Below are 24268 nucleotides of genomic sequence, written 5' to 3'. Positions count from 1 at the left end.
TGACAGTCCTTATGTTGTCAGCGAAGTGGCCAGGGGAAAAGATCAGGTACTGTGATGTCCATATCCAACTCACTCGTCTGCAGAACTGCTACAGACTAAATCCACATAAGATAGGGGGGGGGGGGCTGAAAAAAAAATCAAAACGGAAAAAAAAAACAGCCAGCAGGCAACAGGATGCACATGGCCCCGAGAAGGATGACTGGTTGGATTCAGGAAATGGGGAGAAAAGCAGAGGAAGGAGAGGTTTTGGATCGCAGCTGTGCTCGTATTAAAAAATTCCTGTTTTGAAGCGCAGACAGACATTTTGTTGTTCTTTCTCCAGAAAACGAGGAGGCGGAAACACACGGTTTGCCACAGCGAGGGTTAAGAGCAGCTTTGGTTAAGGCAGCTCTGCAAGCAAGAGTTTCAGCCACTATTTAATTTAATTTAATTTAATCTATTGATTAAACATTTATTTTTTTTTTTTTTTAGAAAGAGGGGCAATACATATTAATGAACATTTTAACAAATGTAAATATGCCAGATTATAGCCTTGGGCTAATTTCCATCTGCAGACCCTCTGGCAGGTTGATGTTAAACACAAGTTAGTAAAAACATACAGAGACACTATTTACAGGTCACGTGACAAGGACAAAAACAGTGATCACATTATACTAGAACAAACAATGACAAAGAGAGTGGACACAGAGGACAGTATAGATAACAATAACGGAAACACATCAATTATATTGCACAAACCCCAGTATCGTACATGCCCTCACCATCGTGATATTGCGTTCACCCATTGTAATGATTGATTTGGGATTTTTCCCTTTGTTTCAGAGTAAGTAAAATTTGTGACTCACATTAAAGTTATGCTTTTATCCAAAAAACAAACCTTCCTTGAGAATGGATCAAAGGCATCCCTTGTATGCGATGTCAAAAGAAAAAGGAATTCTTTGTCATACAATGGCTGTCAATGGCCACAGACCTGATTAAAAAAAACTGTGTAGTTTGCTCTGCATTGCCTCATTGACCCCAGCACCTCCTCTGACATCAGTGGACAACCATAAAGCAATATTACAATACTTTAGCAAATCATTGTTGCTCTGTTATTTATTTTGCCCTTCCTAGAGAATAATGTGACAGGCCAAAGATTTATACAGTGGGGCAAAAAAGTATTTAGTCAGCCACCGATTGTGCAAGTTCCCCCACCTAAAATGATGACAGAGGTCAGTAATTTGCACCAGAGGTACACTTCAACTGTGAGAGACAGAATGTGAAAAAAAAAATCCATGAATTCACATGGTAGGATTTGTAAAGAATTTATTCGTAAATCAGGGTGGAAAATAAGTATTTGGTCAATAACAAAAATACAACTCAATACTTTGTAACATAACCTTTGTTGGCAATAACAGAGGTCAAACGTTTACTATAGGTCTTTACCAGGTTTGCACACACAGTAGCTGGTATTTTGGCCCATTCCTCCATGCAGATCTTCTCGAGAGCAGTGATGTTTTGGGGCTGTCGCCGAGCAACGCGGACTTTCAACTCCCGCCACAGATTTTCTATGGGGTTGAGGTCTGGAGACTGGCTAGGCCACTCCAGGACTTTCAAATGCTTCTTACGGAGCCACTCCTTTGTTGACCGGGCGGTGTGTTTTGGATCATTGTCATGTTGGAAGACCCAGCCTCGTTTCATCTTCAAAGTTCTCACTGATGGAAGGAGGTTTTGGCTCAAAATCTCACGATACATGGCCCCATTCATTCTGTCCTTAACACGGATCAGTCGTCCTGTCCCCTTGGCAGAAAAACAGCCCCATAGCATGATGTTTCCACCCCCATGCTTCACAGTAGGTATGGTGTTCTTGGGATGCAACTCAGTATTCTTCTTCCTCCAAACACGACGAGTTGAGTTTATACCAAAAAGTTCTACTTTGGTTTTATCTGACCACATGACATTCTCCCAATCCTCTGCTGTATCATCCATGTGCTCTCTGGCAAACTTCAGACGGGCCTGGACATGCACTGGCTTCAGCAGCGGAACACGTCTGGCACTGCGGGATTTGATTCCCTGCCGTTGTAGTGTGTTACTGATGGTGACCTTTGTTACTTTGGTCCCAGCTCTCTGCAGGTCATTCACCAGGTCCCCCCGTGTGGTTCTGGGATCTTTGCTCACCGTTCTCATGATCATTTTGACCCCACGGGATGAGATCTTGCGTGGAGCCCCAGATCGAGGGAGATTATCAGTGGTCTTGTATGTCTTCCATTTTCTGATGATTGCTCCCACAGTTGATTTTTTCACACCAAGCTGCTTGCCTATTGTAGATTCACTCTTCCCAGTCTGGTGCAGGTCTACAATACTTTTCCTGGTGTCCTTCGAAAGCTCTTTGGTCTTGGCCATGGCGGCGTTTGGAGTCTGACTGTTTGAGGCTGTGGACAGGTGTCTTTTATACAGATGATGAGTTCAAACAGGTGCCATTCATACAGGTAACGAGTGGGGGACAGAAAAGCTTCGTACAGAAGACGTTACAGGTCTGTGAGAGCCAGAGATTTTCCTTGTTTGAGGTGACCAAATACTTATTGTCCACCCTGATTTACGAATAAATTCTTTACAAATCCTACCATGTGGATTCATGGATTTTTTTTTCACATTCTGTCTCTCACAGTTGAAGTGTACCTCTGGTGCAAATTACTGACCTCTGTCATCATTTTAAGTGGGGGAACTTGCACATCGGTGGCTGACTAAATACTTTTTTGCCCCACTGTATACACCTGAAATAATCGATTTTAAAGTGGGAATGCTTAAAAAAAAGCCTTTTCTGCTTATACAAAAAAATCCCATCCACACTATCCCACAGAAAAGAGATGTACACTAAGAAGTGAGAGGGTTGTTTTTTTTGGAGAGTAAATCAGATTTAATCATACGGCAAGTAAAGAAACGCTTACTTAAAAGGTAAAAGTTCAAACGTGTGGGATATCTAATCAATTATTAACAGTAATTCACAGTTTAGAATAAATAATTTGGGATAACCAGCTGCTTTCGGCCACATCACAATGCAAAAATACTGAGGACAGAGTGTATCACTTGCTTTTTTCTTCTGTAGTGGCTACAGCCATAGAAAAGAACAAGAATATCAGTAAAAAAAACCACACTGAACCTAAACTAATGGGGCTTAGTGTCAGATTTACTTAATAATAGTCTGATAACTGATATCTTGGGAGTTTCATTAGATTAACGCAAGTGGAGGTTGGACCTTAACAACTGAGTTCTCTGGCTGTTCAAAAGACTGTAAAAATGAGGAGAAATGAGGAAGACTTCCTGTAATGTAATATCGCTGATTGATTCTTATTTGCAAACATTTCTACAGGACTTACACCGGATGTTAACAAAAACACTGGTTCCAACAATTATATTCAAATACCTGCCTTAAAAAAACAAAGGAATTCTTTCTTCTTTCAGCTGTGTGACATTTCATGGGACTTATGTATTGTACTTGACTTCAATCTACTGCATTTATCTGACAAAGTTAATGGTTACTATTCTGTATAGAGGGCTTATGTTGCTATAGCACGCCGCGGTCTTTATAGGGCATGAGGTACAAACAAGTGGAATATGAAAATGCAGAGGAGAGCAAAGCGCGAGCTACCACTTTATGTTTCTTTAGATAAATAATCCAAACTATATATACAGTTTAGTTGGATAAATCTTTCTTGTTACAAAAGATATGGGTCTTCCTTCCTCCTCCATAACTGTCTCTGTGGTCTTCCTCTTTTCTTCCTGCCTGACAGCTCCATATTCAACATATCCATGTCCAACCGCCAGCCTAATTTTGTCTCCAAGCCTCTCAACCTGAGCTGTCCCTCTGATGTACTCGTTTCTACTGTTGTGAGTTGTGAGTGATCAGGAAAGGGACAATATAAACCCTCACACGATTCCTCAAAAGCATTCATCATAGCATTGCTACCCTCTCTTTTAGTCTTGCTGCTATCTCTCTGTCGCCATGTCATTCCTCTTCTCTCCAGTGCATACATCTACCTCTCCAGACTTTCTCCAGATACCACATTTCCCTATCACATGCTTTCCATAGCGCCACAAAGACACCATGCAGCTCCTCTTGACTTATTTATGCTTCTACATCCACATTCTCAAAGCCAACATTGCATCTGTGGACCTCTTTCTCAGCTTATAGCCATATTGCTCCTCACTGATGATCACCTCTCTTCTTATCCTAGCTTTAGCAACCCTTTCCCATAACGTGATGGCATGGATCATAAGTTTCATCCCCCTGTAGTCGACTACAGCTCTGTACATGATCCTTGCTCTTGAAAGTCGCCCACAGGCTTCTTCTCCATTCCTCAGGAATCCACAATTTTGTTGAATATTGGTGAAAAACTCCTCTGCCTTCTCTCCATACCCTCACAGATATGTGATCAGGACAAGCCACCTTTCCACTCTTCATCCGCCTCATACAGACGACATACGTCTACGTAAGTAAATAAAATGACAAGAAGTTCAATATTTGCTTTGTCGCAGGTTTAAGGGTAGTCGGCTGATGATTAATTGGCCTGTCGTGGACACTATGCATCCCTCTCTGTTCATTCATTAACTGTTGTGTGTGTAGTCTAGGCTACGTAACGGCGGCTGAGCTTTTAAAGGCGGATCTCTGCGCCTGAGCGCACTCTCCGAGGCGCAGACCATACAGCGCACATTCGCACCACAGTCCCTGAAAACCTTTAAACTCTCTCTTAAACGGGACGCTTGATGCTTTAAGACTGTTTCGATGGAAAGGAATATTTAGCTTTTTTCCAAGAAGCGGAAATTACATAAAGCAAAGTCATTCTACCTTTAAAAAAAACAACAACAACAAAAACACTCAAAACTAATCGATCATCGCCGGCACATCATCACAAAGAATCTGACGCACAAGGAAAAATGTAAGTGGCGTATTTTATTAAAAGATTTAATTACGGATAGTTTATCCTCTTTTTTTTTTTTCGTCTGATCTGACCGTAACCTCTTTTTCACTTATTTCAACTGATTTTCTGTATCTTTAAAGTCTATTAGAAAGTAGGCTTGTCAGATAAGTAAAAAAGAAAAAAGAAAGAAAAAGGAAAAGACAAGGAGAAAGCAACAATTGAACGTTGAGAATTAGCTTTTGAAATAACCAAACAAAGAAAAACCACAATATTTAGTGAGAAGCAAAATGAATCGATCTCTTATAGAGTTTTAAGGACTTAACCACATTATTATTGTTATTATTATTACTGATGTTGTTGAGAACAAATACACCTGTCTGTAACTTGTAGCTGTATGTCCACTGTGTGGCTTCAGGAGGGACTTTGTTTGAGGATGGGGATGGGGGGAGATAGTGATCTTCAGAAGTAGAGGGGCCCATGCAGGAATAGAGGAGTGTCTTATTGATCATGAATGCAATAAAGAGCCATATAGCCTGGCATAGAAGAAAATCTGAAGTACAATCCATGTTTTTAAAATCCACAGACAGCACAGATGCTGGTTAAATAAGTCGTATTTCATGACTATTCTTCTATAGAAAGTTATATATCTATGGTGGGCGTTTTTTTTCTCTAGAAACATGGTAATAGTGAAGGCTCTATAGGTTGTGTAATCTATAAATGACGTTTCAAGTGAAAATTGTCCAGGTGTCATAGGACTTTCCCAACTACATTTTAGGCCATACACAAAACTACAAATGAATCTCTGGAGACGTGTGGGTATGCTGACAATCCGTATGTCTTTTCTCTGTCTATACAGCAACATGTTTGTTATGTAGGTACCCTCCGAGGGTGTTGTGTTATAGTTTTGATGATTTTCGCCCTTATGTGTTTTTTTCTTAAATTTTCTTTAAATAATTAATCCTAAATGAACATTTGTCACTTTGCAATACACAAATCTCTGCAAAAATAAATAAATAAGCTCTCATTGTTTGATATAAAGACCTGGAGGTAATCTTTGTATACACTGCACACATATGCCTTTCACTAACAATGTTTATATAATCAACTTTCCCTCTATTACAAGGTATAATGTTGCCGTGTCTAACTGGAATCCCATGATTTTTATCTTCCCCCAGGAAGAATAGCAGAGATCGTTGGAGAGTGTACAAGAGGGTGAGTGTCATGTTTCTCCTAGCCGTGGTTGCATTGGCCGTCCAGAGAGGGAGCATCAGCTTCGAGCTGGAGAGGCACGCTCGTTTGGATGCTGCTCAGGAAGCAGGATCTGGAGCTGACTCATACCTGCAGATAAAAAGTTTCTGGAAGTCTGGCAGCTACCAGTCAAAGCCAAAAGCTCCAACCACCACAGAGAAGCCCAGAATCCCTGAGGACGGCAGGCCCACAACTTGGGATGTAAAGAGTTCCAACTGTAGCGCCAATGTCAACTTTTCTAAACACGAGTGGTTCAAGAACCTCGAGGACAGTTTCAAGCAGTTTTTGCTTTATCGGCATTGCAGATATTTCCCCATGACCCTCAACCACCCTGAGAAGTGCACAGGGGAGGTGTATCTGCTGATGGTGATTAAATCAGTGGCCACTCAGTATGACCGCAGGGAGGTCATCCGAAAAACATGGGGCAGAGAGCAGGTGGTGGACGGCAAAAGGATAAAGACCCTCTTTCTTCTTGGTAAGTCCTCCAATGAGGCAGAAAGGGCAAATCATCAGAAACTTGTGGAGTATGAAGACCAGATTTACAACGATATTCTTCAGTGGGACTTCTTAGATAGCTTCTTCAACCTGACTCTCAAGGAGACCCATTTCCTCAAGTGGTTCCATACTTACTGCTACAACGTGCAATATGTCTTCAAGGGGGATGATGACGTCTTTGTCAGCGTGAAAAATATTTTTGAATACCTGGAAAACAGCAGACACAGAAAGAACCTGTTTGTTGGGGATGTGATTTTCAAAGCGAAGCCTATTCGTAAAAAGGACAACAAATATCACATCCCCCAGGCTTTGTATAACAAGACGCACTACCCTCCATACGCAGGTGGAGGCGGTTTTCTAATGGATGGAAGTCTCGTGAGTAGGCTTCACTGGGCCGCAGACACGCTGGAGCTTTACCCCATCGACGATGTCTTCTTGGGCATGTGCCTGGAGGTACTTCAGGTCACGCCTGTCAAACACAACGCCTTTAAGACGTTTGGCTTGGTGAAAAATAAGAACAGCAAGTTGAACCGAGAACCTTGTTTTTTTAAGAACATGATTGTGGTGCACAAGCTGCTCCCGTCGGACCTCCAGCACATGTGGAATCTGGTCAACAGCGAACTAGTCTGTTCACAAAAGGTGGAGCTCCTATAGCTTGGCGAGAACACCGGGTGAACAGCGGCACCGAGCGAGCTCAGCCTTGCCTCGGTGACTGCTATGAGGAAGTGCATCGCACTGTAAGGCAGGAGCCAAACTTCCTGGTATAGTTTATCAGAAGCTGTATGTGGAGTGAAACCAGGACAATATTTGAATTTTCTGTTTGTGAGCAGTTGTGCAATTTCTTGAAGAGGATTATCAAAAGTAAATTATACAGAGCTTATTTTATTTTTTATTATTTTTTTAAGTTCAATTAGAATTGTGTGCTTACGTTGGCATTTTTAAGGACCAACCCCCGTCGGCACACAGATTCAGAGAAAACCAAACTGTGCTGCTAAATCAATGGGCATACTAAGTTGATTAAGTTGTCATTAAGTTGGTGGGTATTTTATTCTCTTGTGTCTTTTTAAAAAAAAAATAATGACAGAGACTTATTCCTCTTTATCCTTCCGACATGATCTAGAATTGTCCCGACACAGAACCCAAGTCTTGGGTTCTGTGTCATGAATCACAACATCACCAAATCACACTGAACCCACTAATGTGAAAACAATTAATTGTGGTGGTGAACAAAATCCCAAATGCCTTTTATTTTATATATTATGTCTTATTTTGGATTAATCGTGGGAAATCATGTTTTCTTGGGTGAATATCAAAAATATAGAGGCAGCTAGTATTAGTGGGACGCCCTAGCAGCCAGGGTACAGCCTGCAGTTATGCTAGCAGTCTTCAAAGTGTTGCACATTGCATTCATGTGGACAAGGATGTCATGCAGAGAAACAAACAACTCTCTCTACCTCAATGATTTGGACAAAAACTCTTTTGTCTTTGATCACGTTTGGTCACTATATCATGTCAATTCCTTCCTATGCAGTACCTGCTCCTAAAGTAAGATTGATACTGTCTGTACTGTTGAATTCCCTACACTCGCTGACTTGATCTGGAGTTCTTTTACATATATGCTAACTATCTGGGGGGGAAAACGACTTGTTACATACATGTTTTCTTTTGATTTGAATGTGCTGATATACTTGACGTGAATTTGGTTGAGGGGTTTACAATGACACTGTGAACTTAAATTCTTGCTGGTACGACCATTATGACATGTTAATTTAATCGTCTCCCGAGAAAAGGGGGGGCTTGCCTTTTACTTTTAACTTAAGGCAACGGACGATAAAGGAATGTAAATGACCGATTGTGGTTGGTGGTGGTTGTGTCTGCATAATGTAAATATACGTAAAAATCGTCATGTACAGAGAATGCCATCTGTAAATAAATATCATGACAATTGACACTGTGTTTGACTTTATCTACATCAAATGTCTGAAAATAAGATAAATCCAACAACAGTGGATTGATCTTCCCAAAGAAACTACGTGGAAGTAAAAACCAAGGAATTGTGGTATACTTTAACAGATAGACGTTCAATGTGCCTACAGTAGAGAATTCTCGCTTGGGAGGGGAGTTGGGATTAAGGGCCGATCCAAAGATATGCTCAATAAAAATTAATAAATGTGTGAAAGATAAAGTGCTTAAAAAATGCATAAAATATATAGTATTCTGTGCCAAAGCTCAAAGCTCTTGAAGTAGTAAGTTAGACTAAAAAAACCTACATGAATCCCAATCCATTTCCACTAGCGTAATATGTGTGCTGTATAATCCAGCAGGTTGGATTATAGCCTGTTAAAAAACGACTTTTAGCTGCTCCCTTGATGACACGGGTGTGCCACTGCAGGTAACACCCTGCCTATCTGATTTGGCAGATTCCTACGCAGGATGCTTTTCCTGATGCAACCCCCAAAGGATCTATCTTTGACAGAAGGTGGAAAGGATCTCAAAAAACTACAAACACTTCAGGTTTTCACTGAACTTTGTGCCCCTTTTTCCTCTTTTGTATTTGTCTTCAGAAATGCGCTGGCTACTTGTGGCATTTCCCACTTTTTCTGTCACGTGTCACACCGCAGTGAAGCTATCTCACAAAAAGATAACGAGGGCATCGCAAAAGGAAACAAATACCCCCTTGTTTTCCACAATCTCTTTCAGGACAACAGAAGCCATGCAGAAATGGAATTTGCCTTCTCTGTATTGTATTTCACCAGGACACACTTACCGGCACAAAAACCATAGCTTAAGTTTTATCTCTTTCCCCTTTGTTAAACAGAGTGATCGGAAGTCAAACCCACAAAGGATCGGAACCGAAATCTCCCCATTGTGAATTTGCTCTATCGGTGTGTTTTATTGAGTATGAGCTGACAATAGGACTGAGCAATAGCTGAGTTTTAATTTTCCACACTGCATATAGCGAACAGGGAGTGACAACTAGTTTACACAGAGGTCAGTAAATAGTGACTGTACTGCAATGTACAATGGAAATGGTGAGAGTCAAAGGTATCTCCTCTGCCTTAATTGTGTTCCTATTTTTCAGCTGTTAAGCCGTCCCAAACCCAAGCACCCAAGCAAGTAAAACAGCCACAGCAGAGCAACCAATTCTTACTTCACTACCTTTGTAACCTCTACACTGAGAGGAACGCTAAAGGAAGTAAACATTCATGAAACCCAGTACGCTCTGCTGAACTTCCAACACACATTCCGAGATTTTCCCAACCAAAGTGACAAGAAAAGAAAACACAGGCTTATCAACTACTGGCCGACATTTACTTTAATCTAAAGTGAATTTCTCACCACGGTGACTGTTATCACTGTGTGGGAAACTAGTGCTGTATGGTCAGTCCACAGCCAGTTTCCCAACCAGCCTGTAGACCGGGAGCCGAATATTTGCTAACACTAATTGGAGGAAGCTTTTGATGTCAGCGTGGCCAATGGGTGAGGTGGACAGGGATGCAAACCTTCACACCAACCCTCTATTTTCTTCAAAGACCTTTACAGCAGCAGCACTGACATAACAAAAGATGGGAATGTCTTTGCATAGACTTAGATTAAGAGCCGTCTACAGGCTGAGAAGTTGGAAATAAACTGCATATTTGTTTGTCACTGGCCCAAGGCAGAAAATCACACTGCTATGTAACAGTATCCCAGTGTTTATTAATTGAAACTGCTATCCAGCATACCAGTGAGTCAGATATGTAAACTGATGTATCCTTGGCACACACAGAAACTGTTTGCACTCAGGCATGAGAGCAGATACAGATATCATGGTGCTGATCAGTCAGTGTCACTATTATTGTTCCACAGTAGTGCCCTATAAACCCTGTTACAGAGACTTTTTACATTTTTCCTGTAAGACATGACACCGGAGGTGATCCCAGTGTGTAAAAGCAGCAGTAAAACTTTACAGAGTCATCGTAATACCCACAAATGAAAAACCAAGCACATTTTTTTTCAGTATTACAAGCATCCAGGAAATGTAAAAATGATACTATTGTAGTGAAAAAGTCATAGATGTTTGTAGGGTAGTACTGTGGAACACTATTGATACTGGGTTAGGATTGGGGTAGGCTAGGATTTGGCTTGTAATCCTCCTGTATTTCTTAACTTTTTGGTGTAGTATGAATGGCAGTTGGGGAGGTGTTTGTCAATAGAAAAAGCTGTCCAACTTATGAAAATGTAATTTAAAGTTCAAATTCTATTCACTCCTTCACATTTCCCAAAGCCTTCCGGTGGGCCAGATTGAAGCCTTTGCCTGGCCGATTCTGGTCCCTGGGCCTAATATTTGAGATAACTACTATAGACATTAACCCTAGAACACTATTGCTATAAATAGTAACACGATCACTAATGCCGGGTGATTTTTACCCGATATAATATAACCAATGAAAAGTAATCAAATATATCAAAATATGACAACACATGACAAATTAGAGGGGTCTTCTTTTACTTTTAACTGTGCCATGTCTAACAAAATGAAAAATAGAACTCCTAAAACAAAATAATGACTCTGGAAAGCTGGTCTTTGGTCCACCCATTCCTGGGACATTTGAGACTTCCCTGGTGAAGGCACAGGCTCCTCGACACGCAAACAGCTGCAGGAGGGAGAAATCATGTAAATGTATTTTCTCGGGTGTAAATCACCCAGCGATAGTGTTCTAGGGTTAAGACAAAAAACACTATACAAAAACAATAAAGTTAATAAAGCTTGCACCTTTTCTTTCAAAAATATGTGTTTTGGATGGATAAAGTGGCATACAAAAACCCCAACAATCTTTACAATCATTATCTGTGCTGTACGTAAGTGCTGTACATAAGTGAAGAGAACTAGAGTGAGATTATTTAGATTAGCTGATTATCAGATGAGATAACACTCAGTGTTTATTTATGTGTCTTCTTGTCTGTCCACATAAGCTTTCAACAGAGTCCTGAAACAGAAAAGAAAGCACGGCAGTCACTGCAGACGACCGTCACAAGGCCACAGAGAAACGCTAGCGTGACCTCTGTCAGTGTTGAAGGCAGGGAGGGGTTGGGGGTGGTACAACAAACCTCTCAATGGAGGTATTCAGTGGTGCCATCATCAGTGCCTCCTGCCCAGGAACCTACAGGAACAAAGATCCCTGTTCAGCTGGGAGAGCCATCTGATGGCAGCATGGCGCTGTCTCCTGTCTGCTGGTGTCACTGACAAAAGACACGCCTGCCACAGGAACTCCGAGTCAGGTCGCACCGAGTCCTCTTACATGTGAACAATCAGAGATCAGAGTTACAGTAACAGCCCGTCCTTTATAGAAGTGCTGTTTGCTGATAGTTTTTGTCACCTACTTGCCTGGATTACATAACTTTTTTGCTTCTTAAGATGACTTTTTTTTTTTTAGCATTTTTGCCTTTATGTGATAATTGATCATTGAAGATACACAAGATGATGGGGAGAGAGAAAATAGAACGATTATATTATATGTGTTAGAACCTCTTCTGCCCTTAACAAAAATACATTTTTAATGTCACTCACACCTTTTGCCTTTTAGATAAATAAAGCATACACAGGAGTCACTTTGCTAAACTCTGACTGCAGCTTCTGGCTTGTGACAGGAATGCTATTTGTGTTGTTTGCTCAAAGTGGTTTAACATCATTCATGAGATTTGTTTGACATAGGCTAACTGTCTCACTGTTTGAATACAAGCAATCACTTTTTGTGCCTAACCCCTGGGTCAGTTTCGAAGCTGGCTGCTGTATTTTATGATTTTGGCAATCTGCATAAAGAACTGCTTTCTATCAGACATCCATTACATCTGTGGTAAAGCGTGTTAAGACGAGTTGATTCGTACTGAGTGCAAATCTCTCAGGCTTATTTGCGCCTCAGTTTCAGTCGGCTTGCCCTCTAGCGGCACCATGTGGTTGACTTATTTAGTACAGCAGTATCTCAACATGTATTCAAAGCACTCGTGATCCTCAGACAAAATAATCCCCTTCTTGTCTAATCTTTGGAATCTTTTTATGGTGTTTTATTTTAATATCAGAGCCTGCTATTCCCATAGTGCTTGTTGTCCACTTTGTATGTGGTAAAATAAACCGCAAGTGTTCCCAACAAAGCTCTTTATCCTCTCCAGGATACTTGAGGGTGCATGGGAGTTTGCCCAACCAGTCTACATGTGTTTTGTGGACTTGGAGAAGGCATTCGACCGTGTCCCTCGGGGTGTCCTGTGGGAGGTGTTGCGGGAATATGGGGTGTCTGGCCCATTGCTACGGGCCATTCGATCCCTATACAACCGTTGCAAGAGCTTGGTTCGCATTGCCGGCAATAAGTCGGACTCGTTCCCGGTGGGTGATGGGCTCCGCCAGGGCTGCCCTTTGTCTCCGGTTCTGTTCATAATTTTTATGGACAGGATTTCTAGGCGCAGCCAAGTGGCGGAGGGCTTTCGCTTTGGTGGCCTCAGAATCTCATCTCTGATTTTTGCAGATGATGTGGTTCTGTTGGCTCCATCGGGTGAGGGCCTCCAGCTCGCACTGGAACGGTTCGCAGCCGAGTGTGAAGCAGCGGGAATGAGGATCAGCACCTCCAAATCTGAGGCCATGGTTCTCAGCCGGAAAAGGGTGGAGTGCCCACTCCCGGTCGGGGATGAGTTCCTGCCCCAAGTGGAGGAGTTCAAGTATCTCGGGGTCTTGTTCGCGAGTGATGGGAGAAGGGAGCCGGAGATCGACAGACGGATTGGGGCTGCAGCTGCAGTAATGCGGACGCTGCACCGGTCCGTCGTGGTGAAGAGGGAGCTGAGTGTAAAAGCGAAGCTCTCAATTTACCGGTCGATCTACGTCCCTACCCTCACCTATGGCCACGAGCTGTGGGTAGTGACCGAAAGAACGAGATCGCGGATACAAGCAGCAGAAATGAGCTTCCTCCGAAGGGTGGCTGGCCTCTCCCTTAGAGATAGGGTGAGAAGTTCGGCCATCCGGGAGGGGCTCAGAGTAGAGCAGCTGCTGCTCCACATCGAAAGGAGCCGGCTGAGGTGGTTCGGGCATCTGACAAGGATGCCCCCTGGGCGCCTCCTGGGTGAGGTGTTCCAGGCATGTCCCACCGGGAGGAGGCCCCGGGGCAGACCCAGGACACGCTGGAGAGATTATATCTCTCGGCTGGCCTGGGAACGCCTTGGGTGGCTGGAGGAGGTGGCTGGGGAGAGGGAGGTCTGGGCCTCTTTGCTTAGGCTGCTGCCCCCGCGACCCGGCCCCGGACAAAGCGGATGATGGATGGATGGATGGATGGTGTTCCCAACAAGCATTTTATTGACTTTTAGAGCTACCTTTGGCTGCTCCCTGATTCAGAAGGGAGGTTGCCACAGCCACAGGTGTATTTGATTTAATTTGAAAGAATGTCACAGTTCAAGTCTTTCGATACATTTTTCACAGGTATCAAGTGTGTAAAGATAACAATAAGAGTTTTTGTATCCTGAGGGACAGGTATCCACGTTTTAATTCCCTTGCTCCGTGCTTAAAGCAGCAGAGTTCATACTCGCAGGTCATTAGGAGACAAACATTTATTAAGTAACTTGGCCCCAGTGTGTTCAGTTTGTATGCTCTGTTGTGTTGTATTATTAAAGAAAGAAATCCTGTTTAAACAAATCTGCTTTTATGAGATGAAATCTTTAACGCTTAACTTTCATGACGATTAGCAAACTTTGCTTTGGAGCCTGAATGACTTTTAAGAGCTGAGAGGATAATCTAGTGACACTGTGTCATCATGCGTAGGCTATAGTTTCTTGGGATAAAGCTCAATCAAATCAAGTCCAAGTTTAATTAGTTATATACAGGTAACAATGGCACGTCACTACCAGCAATGAAATTCTTAGGTCAAAGCCCCTTAAAAAAAACAAAAACAAAAAAAAAAACTGATTACACATACGTAACATAAAGAAATATATAAATACAAATTACTAAAAATACTGTGGTGGCTGTAGTGCAGAGGTAATGTATTTACATGTACAGTGTGTGCAGTGATTGCACCAACTGTCTAATATTTCAGTAGTTCAGTAGAACTGATAGATTGTGGGTAGAAACTGTCCCTGAATCTGCTGCTGCGAGTCTGGATGCTCCTGCACCTCCTACCTGATGGAAGGAGTGTGAGAGGTGTATGGCTGTGGTGGGTGGGATAAGAGAGGATCTGTGGGGCCTTCCTCCTACAGCGCTGTCAGTAGAGGTCCTGGATCCTTGTTCTTGCTGATGTTAAGAGGCAGATTATTGTCCTGACGCCATGATGTCAGGGCTCTTAGCTCCGCAGTCCTCCAGATCCTCTCACAACAAACCCCATTTTTCTATTCAGATCTTTCTTATTCTGTATATTCAATATGAACACCATACATACATTCCAGAGGTTTTAGGTTTATGAAATTTCATAGTTAAACAAGAAATAAAAAAAAACTGCTGGCCTACAGATCACAAACATCCAAAATAATGTAACAAATTGTGAATAGCGTCAATTCGCATTAAGGTTTTGGAGAGAATACCAATAATGGAGCAAGCCTCTATGAGCGAGCAATTTGCAATGGTGGGAAGGAAAAATTCCTTGTAATAGGAGGAAACCTGGAGTAGAAGCAGGCTTGGGGACGGACAGCCATCTGCATTGATGTACTAATCTTTAAAGCAGAAAGGTTTGTTTCCTGAATACAAACTTGGAGATTCTTCCACAAGGAGGCCCACAAGTAAACCAGCAGTCTGAGCCTGAATTGCTTGATTATGATATTTCCATATTATGAGGGGCCAATAAAAAGAAACCAACATTGAAGAAATAGGATCTCTTTCTCATCTTGGGATTTCAGCACTTTCAGAACAGCCTGTTTATAATGATGCATGCATTCAGTAATTCTAATTAGAAACTGTTTCTACGATTTCTAGGGCTGATTACAATAACCTCAATTTCTTGTGAACTTATTGGTGATTCAGGCCTTTCAGATAAGCCTTTAGTTCACTTCATGGATACATAAAACTATAAAAGTATCATCCGCACAGCAATCAAACTATATGCATTGTTTTCTAATATTACCTTATAAAAGAAAAGCATGTATAATGTCAATAGAACTGATACTAGCACAGAACACTGTGACCAACTTATGTTAAATAGGATTACTCCCAATTTAAATACACAACTGTCTATCAGATATGTGACCACAACCACAGGAGTGCATCTTTTAATACTAACAGGATCTCTGTAGTAGACTATTGTGATTAATATTATCTAACACTGCTCTGAGGTGCAACAGAACAAGTACACAGTGCACTTTCAGAGGCCAGAAGATATTTATAACCTTCACCAGTACGGTTTCTGTGCTATGGTCTGTTTCTGTCAGTAAACCCTGACTGAAACATCAACGAGATCATTTCCTTCTCAAACTATGTTAGTTTTTCACAAACCTTTGAAATTAGAGGAAGACTGGTAAATAGTTTGATAACTTTAGCTGGAACTGATGTTTTTTTTGAGTAGTGGTTTAATTAGAGACAACTTTAAGTCTGCACATATCCCATTGACAGAGAAACTGATCAGCACTAGTGAAAGTGGACCCTGTCTAAAGGACATGACTTTGAAGACAAATTATTGCAAGAGTCATTTAAAAATCACCACATACAAGGTTTTAATCGTCTGAAAATCGTCAGATGGGGGAAAAAAAAAATAAAAATTAGTCAATGCACTACAAATATTTTATGTTACATAGATTAGAGGTCTTTCATTTGCAACTCAGACATCGACAGCATCCCACAAAACAAGCAAAAATGTGAACATTTGTCATTCTCAACATCCAACTCATGAGGAAGGACTCAACTCTTATCAAAATATGCTTTGCACATTACAGTAAAAATTAGCTTCTAAAGTAAACTAAGTGACAAAATAAGAACAAAACATATGGATACAAGTGTATTTCTTTTTACAAAAGGTAAAACGAAATCATACAAACGGTTTAAATTTACACAATGTATCTGACAAAACCAAACATTTTTCACAGCGAACCTGATCTATTCCATTTTATTCCTCCAGAAAAGCAAGTGTGCTTCAGGGGCGTGAGGTGCAGGTTTGCATTTAGGACATTCAGTATTCACGTCTTGATTAAGCTGAAAAGGTCAGAAGTACCATTCTGGCACAGAAGGGGGATGGAAGGTCTGAGGGGTCTAAATAAAGGGCTAAAATGCCCATTAACAGTTAAATATATACCAATGACGCTTTGTGGAATGTCCAAAAGCTCTGAAAACTGATGCAACCAGAGTCCTTTCAAAAAGTAAAATAGACTAAGACTTTAGTCATCAAACTTTATTTTCTTCCCCTGGGGTTTGCCTCCAAAGCCACCGCCACCTCTTCCACCTGAAACAAGAAAGACGGGCAACTTAATCTACAAGGCAGCATGTTTAGCTATTTTACAAAACAAAGATAAAGAGGCACACTTAGACATCGCTCTGTTTCAGTTAACTCTTGGAACAACAAATGTAAAAATCTACCAGCTTAAAGCTGCAAGTCAGTTAAAAGATGACCATTGTAGCCACAGGTTTAGGAGTTTAATCCCTTACCTCCGAAACCACCGCGTCCGCGTCCACCTCCACGAGGTCCTCCTCGTCCTCTTCCACCGCCACCACGACCACCAAAACCGCCAAAGCCACCACGGCCTCCTCTGCCGCCACCTCGACCGCCGAAGCCGCCGCCACCTCGGCCTCCACGGAAGCCACCTTCACCCTTGGGCTTGGCGTAGTCCAGAGTCACCTTGCTGCCGTCAATCTCGCCATCCTCCATTGCCTCCTTAGCTGCTTTGCAGTCATCCTCATTGCTGAAGTCCACAAAGCCGAAGCTATAGAGCCAGACAGGTTAGGGGACGAGATAATGGAAAATGATTCTAATAAATAAATGTAATTCTAATGCAGTGCCATGAATTAAACTATTTTACTTTGTCGGGTGAAGTATTGGTTTTTAAATAACTCATCTGAGCAAAGTCATCCAATTCAAACCACATCGAGTCTGTTTCACATCAGACATGGGCAACTGCCACTAAGGCAGCTGCCTGTTTAACTGCGACTTTGCTCTCCTTCTCATACGAAACCGTACACTGTCATTGTTAGACAGAGCGGTGCTCAAGAGAAGTGCTGGAGAAGGAGTGTTTGCACCTGTTCAAACTTACCCCTTTGATGACCCTGTATCTCTGTCTGTCACTATCCTGGCTGCTACAGCACCCTCAAAGGCATCCTTGAGGGTCTCTTCTGTTGTGTCCTCAGAGAGACCCTTGACAAACAGGGTTTTAGTTGGACCTGGTAGAGAAGATGGCATCATGTAAATAAGCAAAATAATACCCATCTGGGCAAATCTAAACAATTAAACAAATTAAAATTCATGGAAAGATCAGCTCAGGACTTGACTATCTTTGAATCTTCACAGAGTTTCAGGAGATAAAGATTTCATCACAGCTGGAAGAGTCTCAACTAAAAAGACAACCGATTGGTTTCATGACCTACCTGAGTTTCCCCTGTTCCAATCTCTGCTCTGGCTGTACTCCAGTCGAATTGATCGGCCTTCAATTTCTGTGTTGTTGAAATTTTCTAGAGCATCTTTAGCATCATCTGTGCTCTCAAACTCCAGAAAAGCAAAACTAAGGAGAGAAGAACAACGATAGAAAAAGAGTCAACATCTGTTTTGAAATGCTTCATCTGAATGTCTCGCTGAGGGCTATTAGGGTTAAAATGTTTTCATTTTGTCATTTTAGAAAGTTTACTGTAATTGTTGCACAGCAGACATAGGCAACACCCATGTAGGTGGGCAGGCCTGTTCTAACTGTGCACTGGCTCTACTTCTCGTGCGACTCCAAGTACTATCACGAGGAAGATTTACAGGAGCTCAAGAGAAGGCGCAGGTGTTTTACACACCATGACTACATTTGAAAGATTGAAAGCCCTCGTTGGGGTTACCCGTGGCCACACAGACACTCACCCTTTGGGTCTGCCATCTCTCTGTGGAATCCTAATAGAAACAGCTTTCTCAAATGTGGACTGCAGCACTTCCTCTGTTGCGTTGAAGGAGAGATTGTTCACGACCAGGGTCTTGCTGGCCGCTTCAGATGCTACAAAAAGAAAAGATGAAACATTCTTCAGCTGTCTTATGTTATGTTCACTATAGATCAGTACATTTGCAGAACTGGCATTGGCCATACAAACACAGACACTTTCATTAAGAGTATAGATACTTATGCATTCTAATAATTGAAATTATTGGAACTGCTTGTTACAAGTAGCTTGTCTCACAGTTCTACAAAATATCTCAAGCTTACCTGATGCTCTGGCTCCCATGTGGCTCTTCTCTCCAGTGTAGTCAATGATGATGGATCTCCCCTGTACTTCAGAGCCCTGGGTCTCCTCCATCGTTCTCTCTGCATCAGCCTCAGTTTTGAACTCTACGTAAGCAATACTGTAAAAAACAAAACAAAAACATGGAACATACTCTTAAAAAAAAGGAACTGAGTGATAATGATGAAACTTAATCAGCAGTTCATGTTCTACAACTACTGCCCATAACTTCAACTGTTTACTATGCTGAAAAAATTTACAACCTAGCTTGTTCTTACCCTTTGTTTGAAGTATTCTGGCCAGGAGGCACCCGGATTTCTACTGCGTCTTTAAAGATCTCTTTCAGGTCATCAGCCGTTGCGGAGAAGGGAAGGTTCTTCACAAACAGTGTCCGTGCGTCCTTCTCTGTGGGCCATATGTCAGTGTCAGCGAGTACAGGAACAAAATTATTTTCCATCCACAAAGAAATGTTTCAATTCATGACATCCATTACCTTTTTTGGTGTCTTGCGAGCCTTCTTTGCTGCGGGCCTTTTCCAGTTTCACTTCCTGGCCCATGACCTTTTTACCATTGAGCTCCAGGCCCTTCTGCAGGTCCTCCTCAGATGCAAAGTCCACATAGCCAAATTTCCTGTAGAGTTAAAAATGCAAGCAACATCAGACATGCCACCTTCAATGAATTTAAGTGTCACAGACCAGCTTCTTTTTTTAACTTTACAAATAAAACAAGGGCGCTGTCATGCCAGTTACAATGACAGGATACTTTAATATTTTACCATAAATTTAACTTGTTAACTGTTAAATATTAACAAGCCAAGTAAACCATTAACTTGTTTCTATCAACCGGCTATGGCCAAACTGTCTTCAGATGTTAATCTCAACTACATGGTGATACAAACAGAACCAGTCAAACACATCTGATATTTGTGATACACTCAAAATCAATCACTTATACCCAACGAGTGCATTTTGATAGGCAAGAATAAGCCAACCAGAAGGGATTAACTATGATTTGTTTTAAATGTAATTCTTACTTGTTTCCTCCTAACCGGACGTCTGTGATCTCAAGGCCGTTCTTGGAGAAGAATTTCCTCAGTGAAGCTTTGATCTCATCAAAATCTTTGCTTGAGTTCAAGTTTCCAACAAACAGAGAAAACACTGGCAAACAGGGAAAACACTTCAATTACTTTTGGTGTAAAAATGCATTATTGATATTTATGTTGACATTTTGGGATTAGCATTAAGCCTCTTGTTGATAAACGTAAAGAAAGCTTATTAAAACAGGCAGAATATATTTATTCTTACCCTGTCCTTCTGACTTTGCTTTCTTGGCAGGTGGAGTGTCCTTTTTGCTCTCAGCCTTCCTCTTCGCAGCTGTGGGTTCTAGTCAGAAAGGAGAATGACGACAAAAAGAGAAAGTGAGTGGGGCAGTGAGTCTTCATTGTACACATCATCAACAAAGTACAGTACATAAGCCATCTTACAGCACACACACACACATCTTTATTATAGGGTGGTGATCACTTTTGAGTGACTTTATAAGAACTGGGAGAATAACACTTTCACTTAATTTTTATTTATTTATTTTTTTAAACTCCCAAACTTACTTTCTTCTTCCTCCTCATCGTCGTCCTCCTCATCGTCATCATCTTCGTCATCCTCCTCATCATCTTCAGACTCTTCCTTGGCTTTAACCATGCCTGCTTTCTTTGCCTTGGTGGCTGCTGGAGCAGGAGTAGTGTCCATTTCCTCTTCAGAGTCTAAAAAGCAGAATCAAAGCCGAAGACGTAAATCTCACAGTAACTGTGGCCGAATTCAAGTGCATTGAAAACGAGTATTACTGTGTGTCAGATAGTTCAAAAGGTGACATCATACGTGATCAGTATTAAGTCCCTTGTTGATCATCATACAATGTTAACTATTTCAATGGCTCCTGTTAAAAACAAAAAAATGTGAGGATCAGTCTTACCATCATCATCATCATCGTCTTCATCATCGTCTTCTTCAGATGACTCTTCTTTAGCAGGCTGAGCCTTTGCAGCCTTGGCTGCAGGCTTTGCTGGAGTAGCCTTCTTGGGGGGAGGGGCTTCCTCTTCTGACTCGTCATCATCATCATCATCAGAGGACTCCTTTGCAGGCTGAGCCTTTACTGGGGGCTTTGCTGCAGGCTTAGCTGCCTTCTTGGGTGGTGGGGCCTCTTCTTCAGATTCATCTAGACAAGAAAAAAAAAACGAGTTTGTTCATTTCATTGCAGAAATTTTCAACAAAACCTCTTTAGAGTTCAAAAAAGGGCATTAGGTTGTAACAGCGATTGAGGATAGGACCGGCAGACAGCAAAATACACACCGGTACCGAAGACATAGCGCTGTCTTTGTTTTTCCTCCGTACATTACACACATGAGTACTAAACAACCACATGCATGCCAAGAAATGGAGGATGTTTTGTGATGCATTACATCACCAGACTGTTAGCACAAATACTTGGATCAGATTAAAATGAAGCCATTGACAGTTTTATTAAAAACACAGTACAACGGTAATTACTATCAGTCACACAATACCAAAAGCCATACCATCCTCCTCCTCATCATCATCATCTGACTCCTCTGCTTTTGCAGCAGCTGCCTTGGCTGGTGCTTTTTTAGCCGGAGTTGCTTTTGCAGGTGTCTTCTTTGGTGGGGGGGCCTCCTCCTCCTCTGATTCGTCTATATATAATAAATAGCAAAATCGTCTTAGACAATATTATGCTCATTTTAAGATTTTATCTTGTTTAGATCAAGAATGTATATTATGAATTTAGACAACACGACACATTCACCAGTTGAGTGGAAACAGCAGTTTTCATAACTGAAGGTTTTCTTTCTAAAGACCATCTGTTTCACTGTTGTAACTAAATGTCAAAAACAACGTTTTTCTTAACTGAGCGATGCCTGATGCATTTAATAACGTTAGAGGGACTCACTTTCTAACATCTGGATGATCCTTAAACATCAAAACAAACAAAGTAGGTCAATCTCTATATATTAAAGTCCAGACTAAATTTCACCTACATACTGGTTATGTGAGATACGTGAGATATGAGTATCATTCAAGTAGTTTCATTTTGGACCTTTATTACTTACCAGAATCATCATCTTCACTTTCTGCTTTTTTGGCAGGAGTGCCATTTCCAACTTTGGTGCCTTTGGCTGGTGTGGCTTTCTTCACCGCTTTAGGTGGAGGAGCCTGCAGTTTTTAAAAAAAAATTATAATAATAATAAAAAACACTTAATACCACATTTTAGCCATAAAATACTTGAGACAACGTCTTTGTACCTCTTCTTCCTCATCACTGCTGTCCTCTTCGCTGGATTCCTCCTCAACTTCTTTAGGGGGTGGAGGGGCTTTTTTCTTCTGAGCTGCTTGCTTATTTGCTGCCTTCAAAAGAAATCCCGGAATGCAAAAATTGTTATTACCAATGTTTTTAAAACCCAACAATAATGGAGCCCTACAAGTAGCCAAGCATAGATTCCGGTAAAGAAGAGGGTCTAACAATCATGGCACCCGCTGCAGCATGTCCGCAAACATGAGGGGGCTTTAGGCCACGTGGAATTCCACGGTTAAAATATAAAACAGGAGAGCCGTGCCGCTTGTTCAATAATTAAATCATCAACGGCAAACGGTTACGTGAGTTTAAAATAAGCCACTCAAATGATAACTGTGCGCGCCGATGGGGTTTCTCGGTTTTGGTTGCTTGCCTCGTGTGTCACTCAGAGCAGGCACAGAACCCACGTGGAGCTCTAGAGGTCGGTCAGCTAGCATGCTGGGTAATTTTACCATTTGCTGACAAGCATTAAAAAAATTATATTTATATATATATATATATAAAAATATATGCCGAACAGTTATCTAGAAAGTCCGTTACGTGACAAAGTTTTTAAGTGGGGCAATTTAAACTTCACACCGAGAACTACCAATATTTCCACAAAATGAAGTAAATTAGAATCAAGTCCGGGTATGAATGCGCTAATGCTAGTGGTTAAGCTAGCCGCGTGCTCAAATTTTCGGTTTTTACAACAGTTTTCTAACAAATGTTGGTACAGGTTGGCAGGCTGGCCATAAATTGATTTTGTTTTAGTCTTTCTATACGCCATACTTAAATCGAGAGCGCGCACGAAATCCACACTAAGCAGCGGTTTAGCTTAGCAGGCCAGAGAGCCAAAAGCGAGGCACAAACATGGCTGATCGCAAACGAAAAAGGCGTAGTAAATGCGGCAACACCACCACCATGTTGATTCATTTAAAAAAAAAAAAAGAAAAAAGGCGACAATCGCTGCTTTACCTGAGCGGACATTTTCTTTTTCCGCGAATTCACCCCCTTTTTTTTAAACAAACGCACCAACTTCTGCTTAAAGGCCTCGTGCGTAAACACAAGCCTTCTTTCTATTACAAACGCACGCACTATTTTTTAAAATAGAATGACGTAATCTTACCTTTGCTAACTTCACCATTGTGCTGTTGTGTGTTTCAATAAAACACGAGAAGCTGGACGTCTGAAGATGAATTTAAAAAAGAATAGCTAATGTATGCACGTGGACCTGCCTACTCGATGGGACATTGGACAGGAAAGACAGAGACGACGAAGACGCGCTCGGTACTCCCCTTCTTCGCGCGCTCTCGCCGACCCGCCCACATGACTATCTCTACCAATCACAAGCTAATGTATTTGCGTCGTGCCCGCGCCTCACCCCACATACAGGAAACATTGAATTTTACTACTCTAAGGAAATGTTGTATAACTATTCTCGTCTCACTATATCACTAAATACATGACAAAAACACGAGGCAGCACTGTCAAATCTACCGTGTTTAACCTTTAAAGTCAATGTTATGACAGTCTGTATTTAATATGAACATGTATTAATTACATTGCTATTATATCATTATTATTATTATCATGGTTTAGTTTTTAATATACGTATAGTTATAGATGTTTACAGTTAAAATATTAAAGAAAACTATTTTCTGCAATTTCCCGGACTTAACGCTACAGAAACCATATACAGCTTATTGTCACATATCCCATGCAGCTGTTTACATGGCCACGTGGTTCGGCACGGTTGCCAAACGATCAACCACGTGTAGTCCACCACGAGGTACACGCTACACTATTAAACAGCGATAGTTCCCAACTAGTATAGTATAGTATAATCTAAATACTTCAAAGTGGGGTATACATAGTAGTTCAGTCCAGTTTTAGTACATGTTTTTCATGTAACTGTATACATTAAAATAAAACTTAAAAAAAA

At 41.4% G+C, this 24268-nt stretch overlaps 2 protein-coding genes and 2 non-coding genes across 4 annotated transcripts; 1 reads left to right on the top strand and 3 right to left on the bottom strand.

Moving 5' to 3' along the window:
• Window positions 1-4773: 4773 nt before the first annotated feature.
• Window positions 4774-8556, top strand: b3gnt7 (UDP-GlcNAc:betaGal beta-1,3-N-acetylglucosaminyltransferase 7). The gene is made up of 2 exons (XM_026142531.1): window positions 4774-4916; window positions 6074-8556. Coding segments are annotated over exons 1-2 (1224 nt in total). The 5' UTR covers window positions 4774-4914; the 3' UTR covers window positions 7296-8556.
• Window positions 8557-16273: 7717 nt separating this feature from the next.
• On the bottom strand, window positions 16274-23637 carry ncl (nucleolin). Its single transcript, XM_026142417.1, has 16 exons — window positions 23453-23637; window positions 22296-22397; window positions 22103-22205; window positions 21554-21685; window positions 20950-21192; window positions 20588-20740; window positions 20286-20363; window positions 20015-20138; window positions 19475-19611; window positions 19260-19386; window positions 18966-19102; window positions 18629-18758; window positions 18157-18290; window positions 17826-17952; window positions 17224-17498; window positions 16274-17020 (listed from the first exon to the last, which is right to left on the bottom strand). The coding sequence occupies exons 1-16, from the start codon at window positions 23468-23470 to the stop codon at window positions 16956-16958; spliced, it is 2085 nt and encodes a 694-aa protein (XP_025998202.1). The 5' UTR covers window positions 23471-23637; the 3' UTR covers window positions 16274-16955.
• Window positions 17664-17790, bottom strand: LOC113007204 (small nucleolar RNA SNORA75). The gene has a single exon (XR_003269883.1). It is a non-coding gene; the product is annotated as a small nucleolar RNA SNORA75 (small nucleolar RNA).
• On the bottom strand, window positions 21278-21417 carry LOC113007207 (small nucleolar RNA SNORA57). The gene has a single exon (XR_003269885.1). It is a non-coding gene; the product is annotated as a small nucleolar RNA SNORA57 (small nucleolar RNA).
• Window positions 23638-24268: the final 631 nt, after the last annotated feature.

Source organism: Astatotilapia calliptera, chromosome 15, assembly GCF_900246225.1.
Source record: "Astatotilapia calliptera chromosome 15, fAstCal1.2, whole genome shotgun sequence".
Classification (NCBI taxonomy): domain Eukaryota; kingdom Metazoa; phylum Chordata; class Actinopteri; order Cichliformes; family Cichlidae; genus Astatotilapia; species Astatotilapia calliptera.
The sequence above is the reverse complement of the archived record's forward strand: the minus strand, read 5'-3'. Positions and strand labels throughout refer to the sequence as shown.

Coding starts and splice junctions, on each gene's coding strand:
- ncl (XM_026142417.1), bottom strand. Junction 21,686..22,102: donor AAGTGAAGATGATGATTCTG/GTAAGTAATAAA, acceptor TATTATATATAG/ACGAATCAGAGGAGGAGGAG. Junction 21,193..21,553: donor TGATGATGAGGAGGAGGATG/GTATGGCTTTTG, acceptor TTTCTTGTCTAG/ATGAATCTGAAGAAGAGGCC.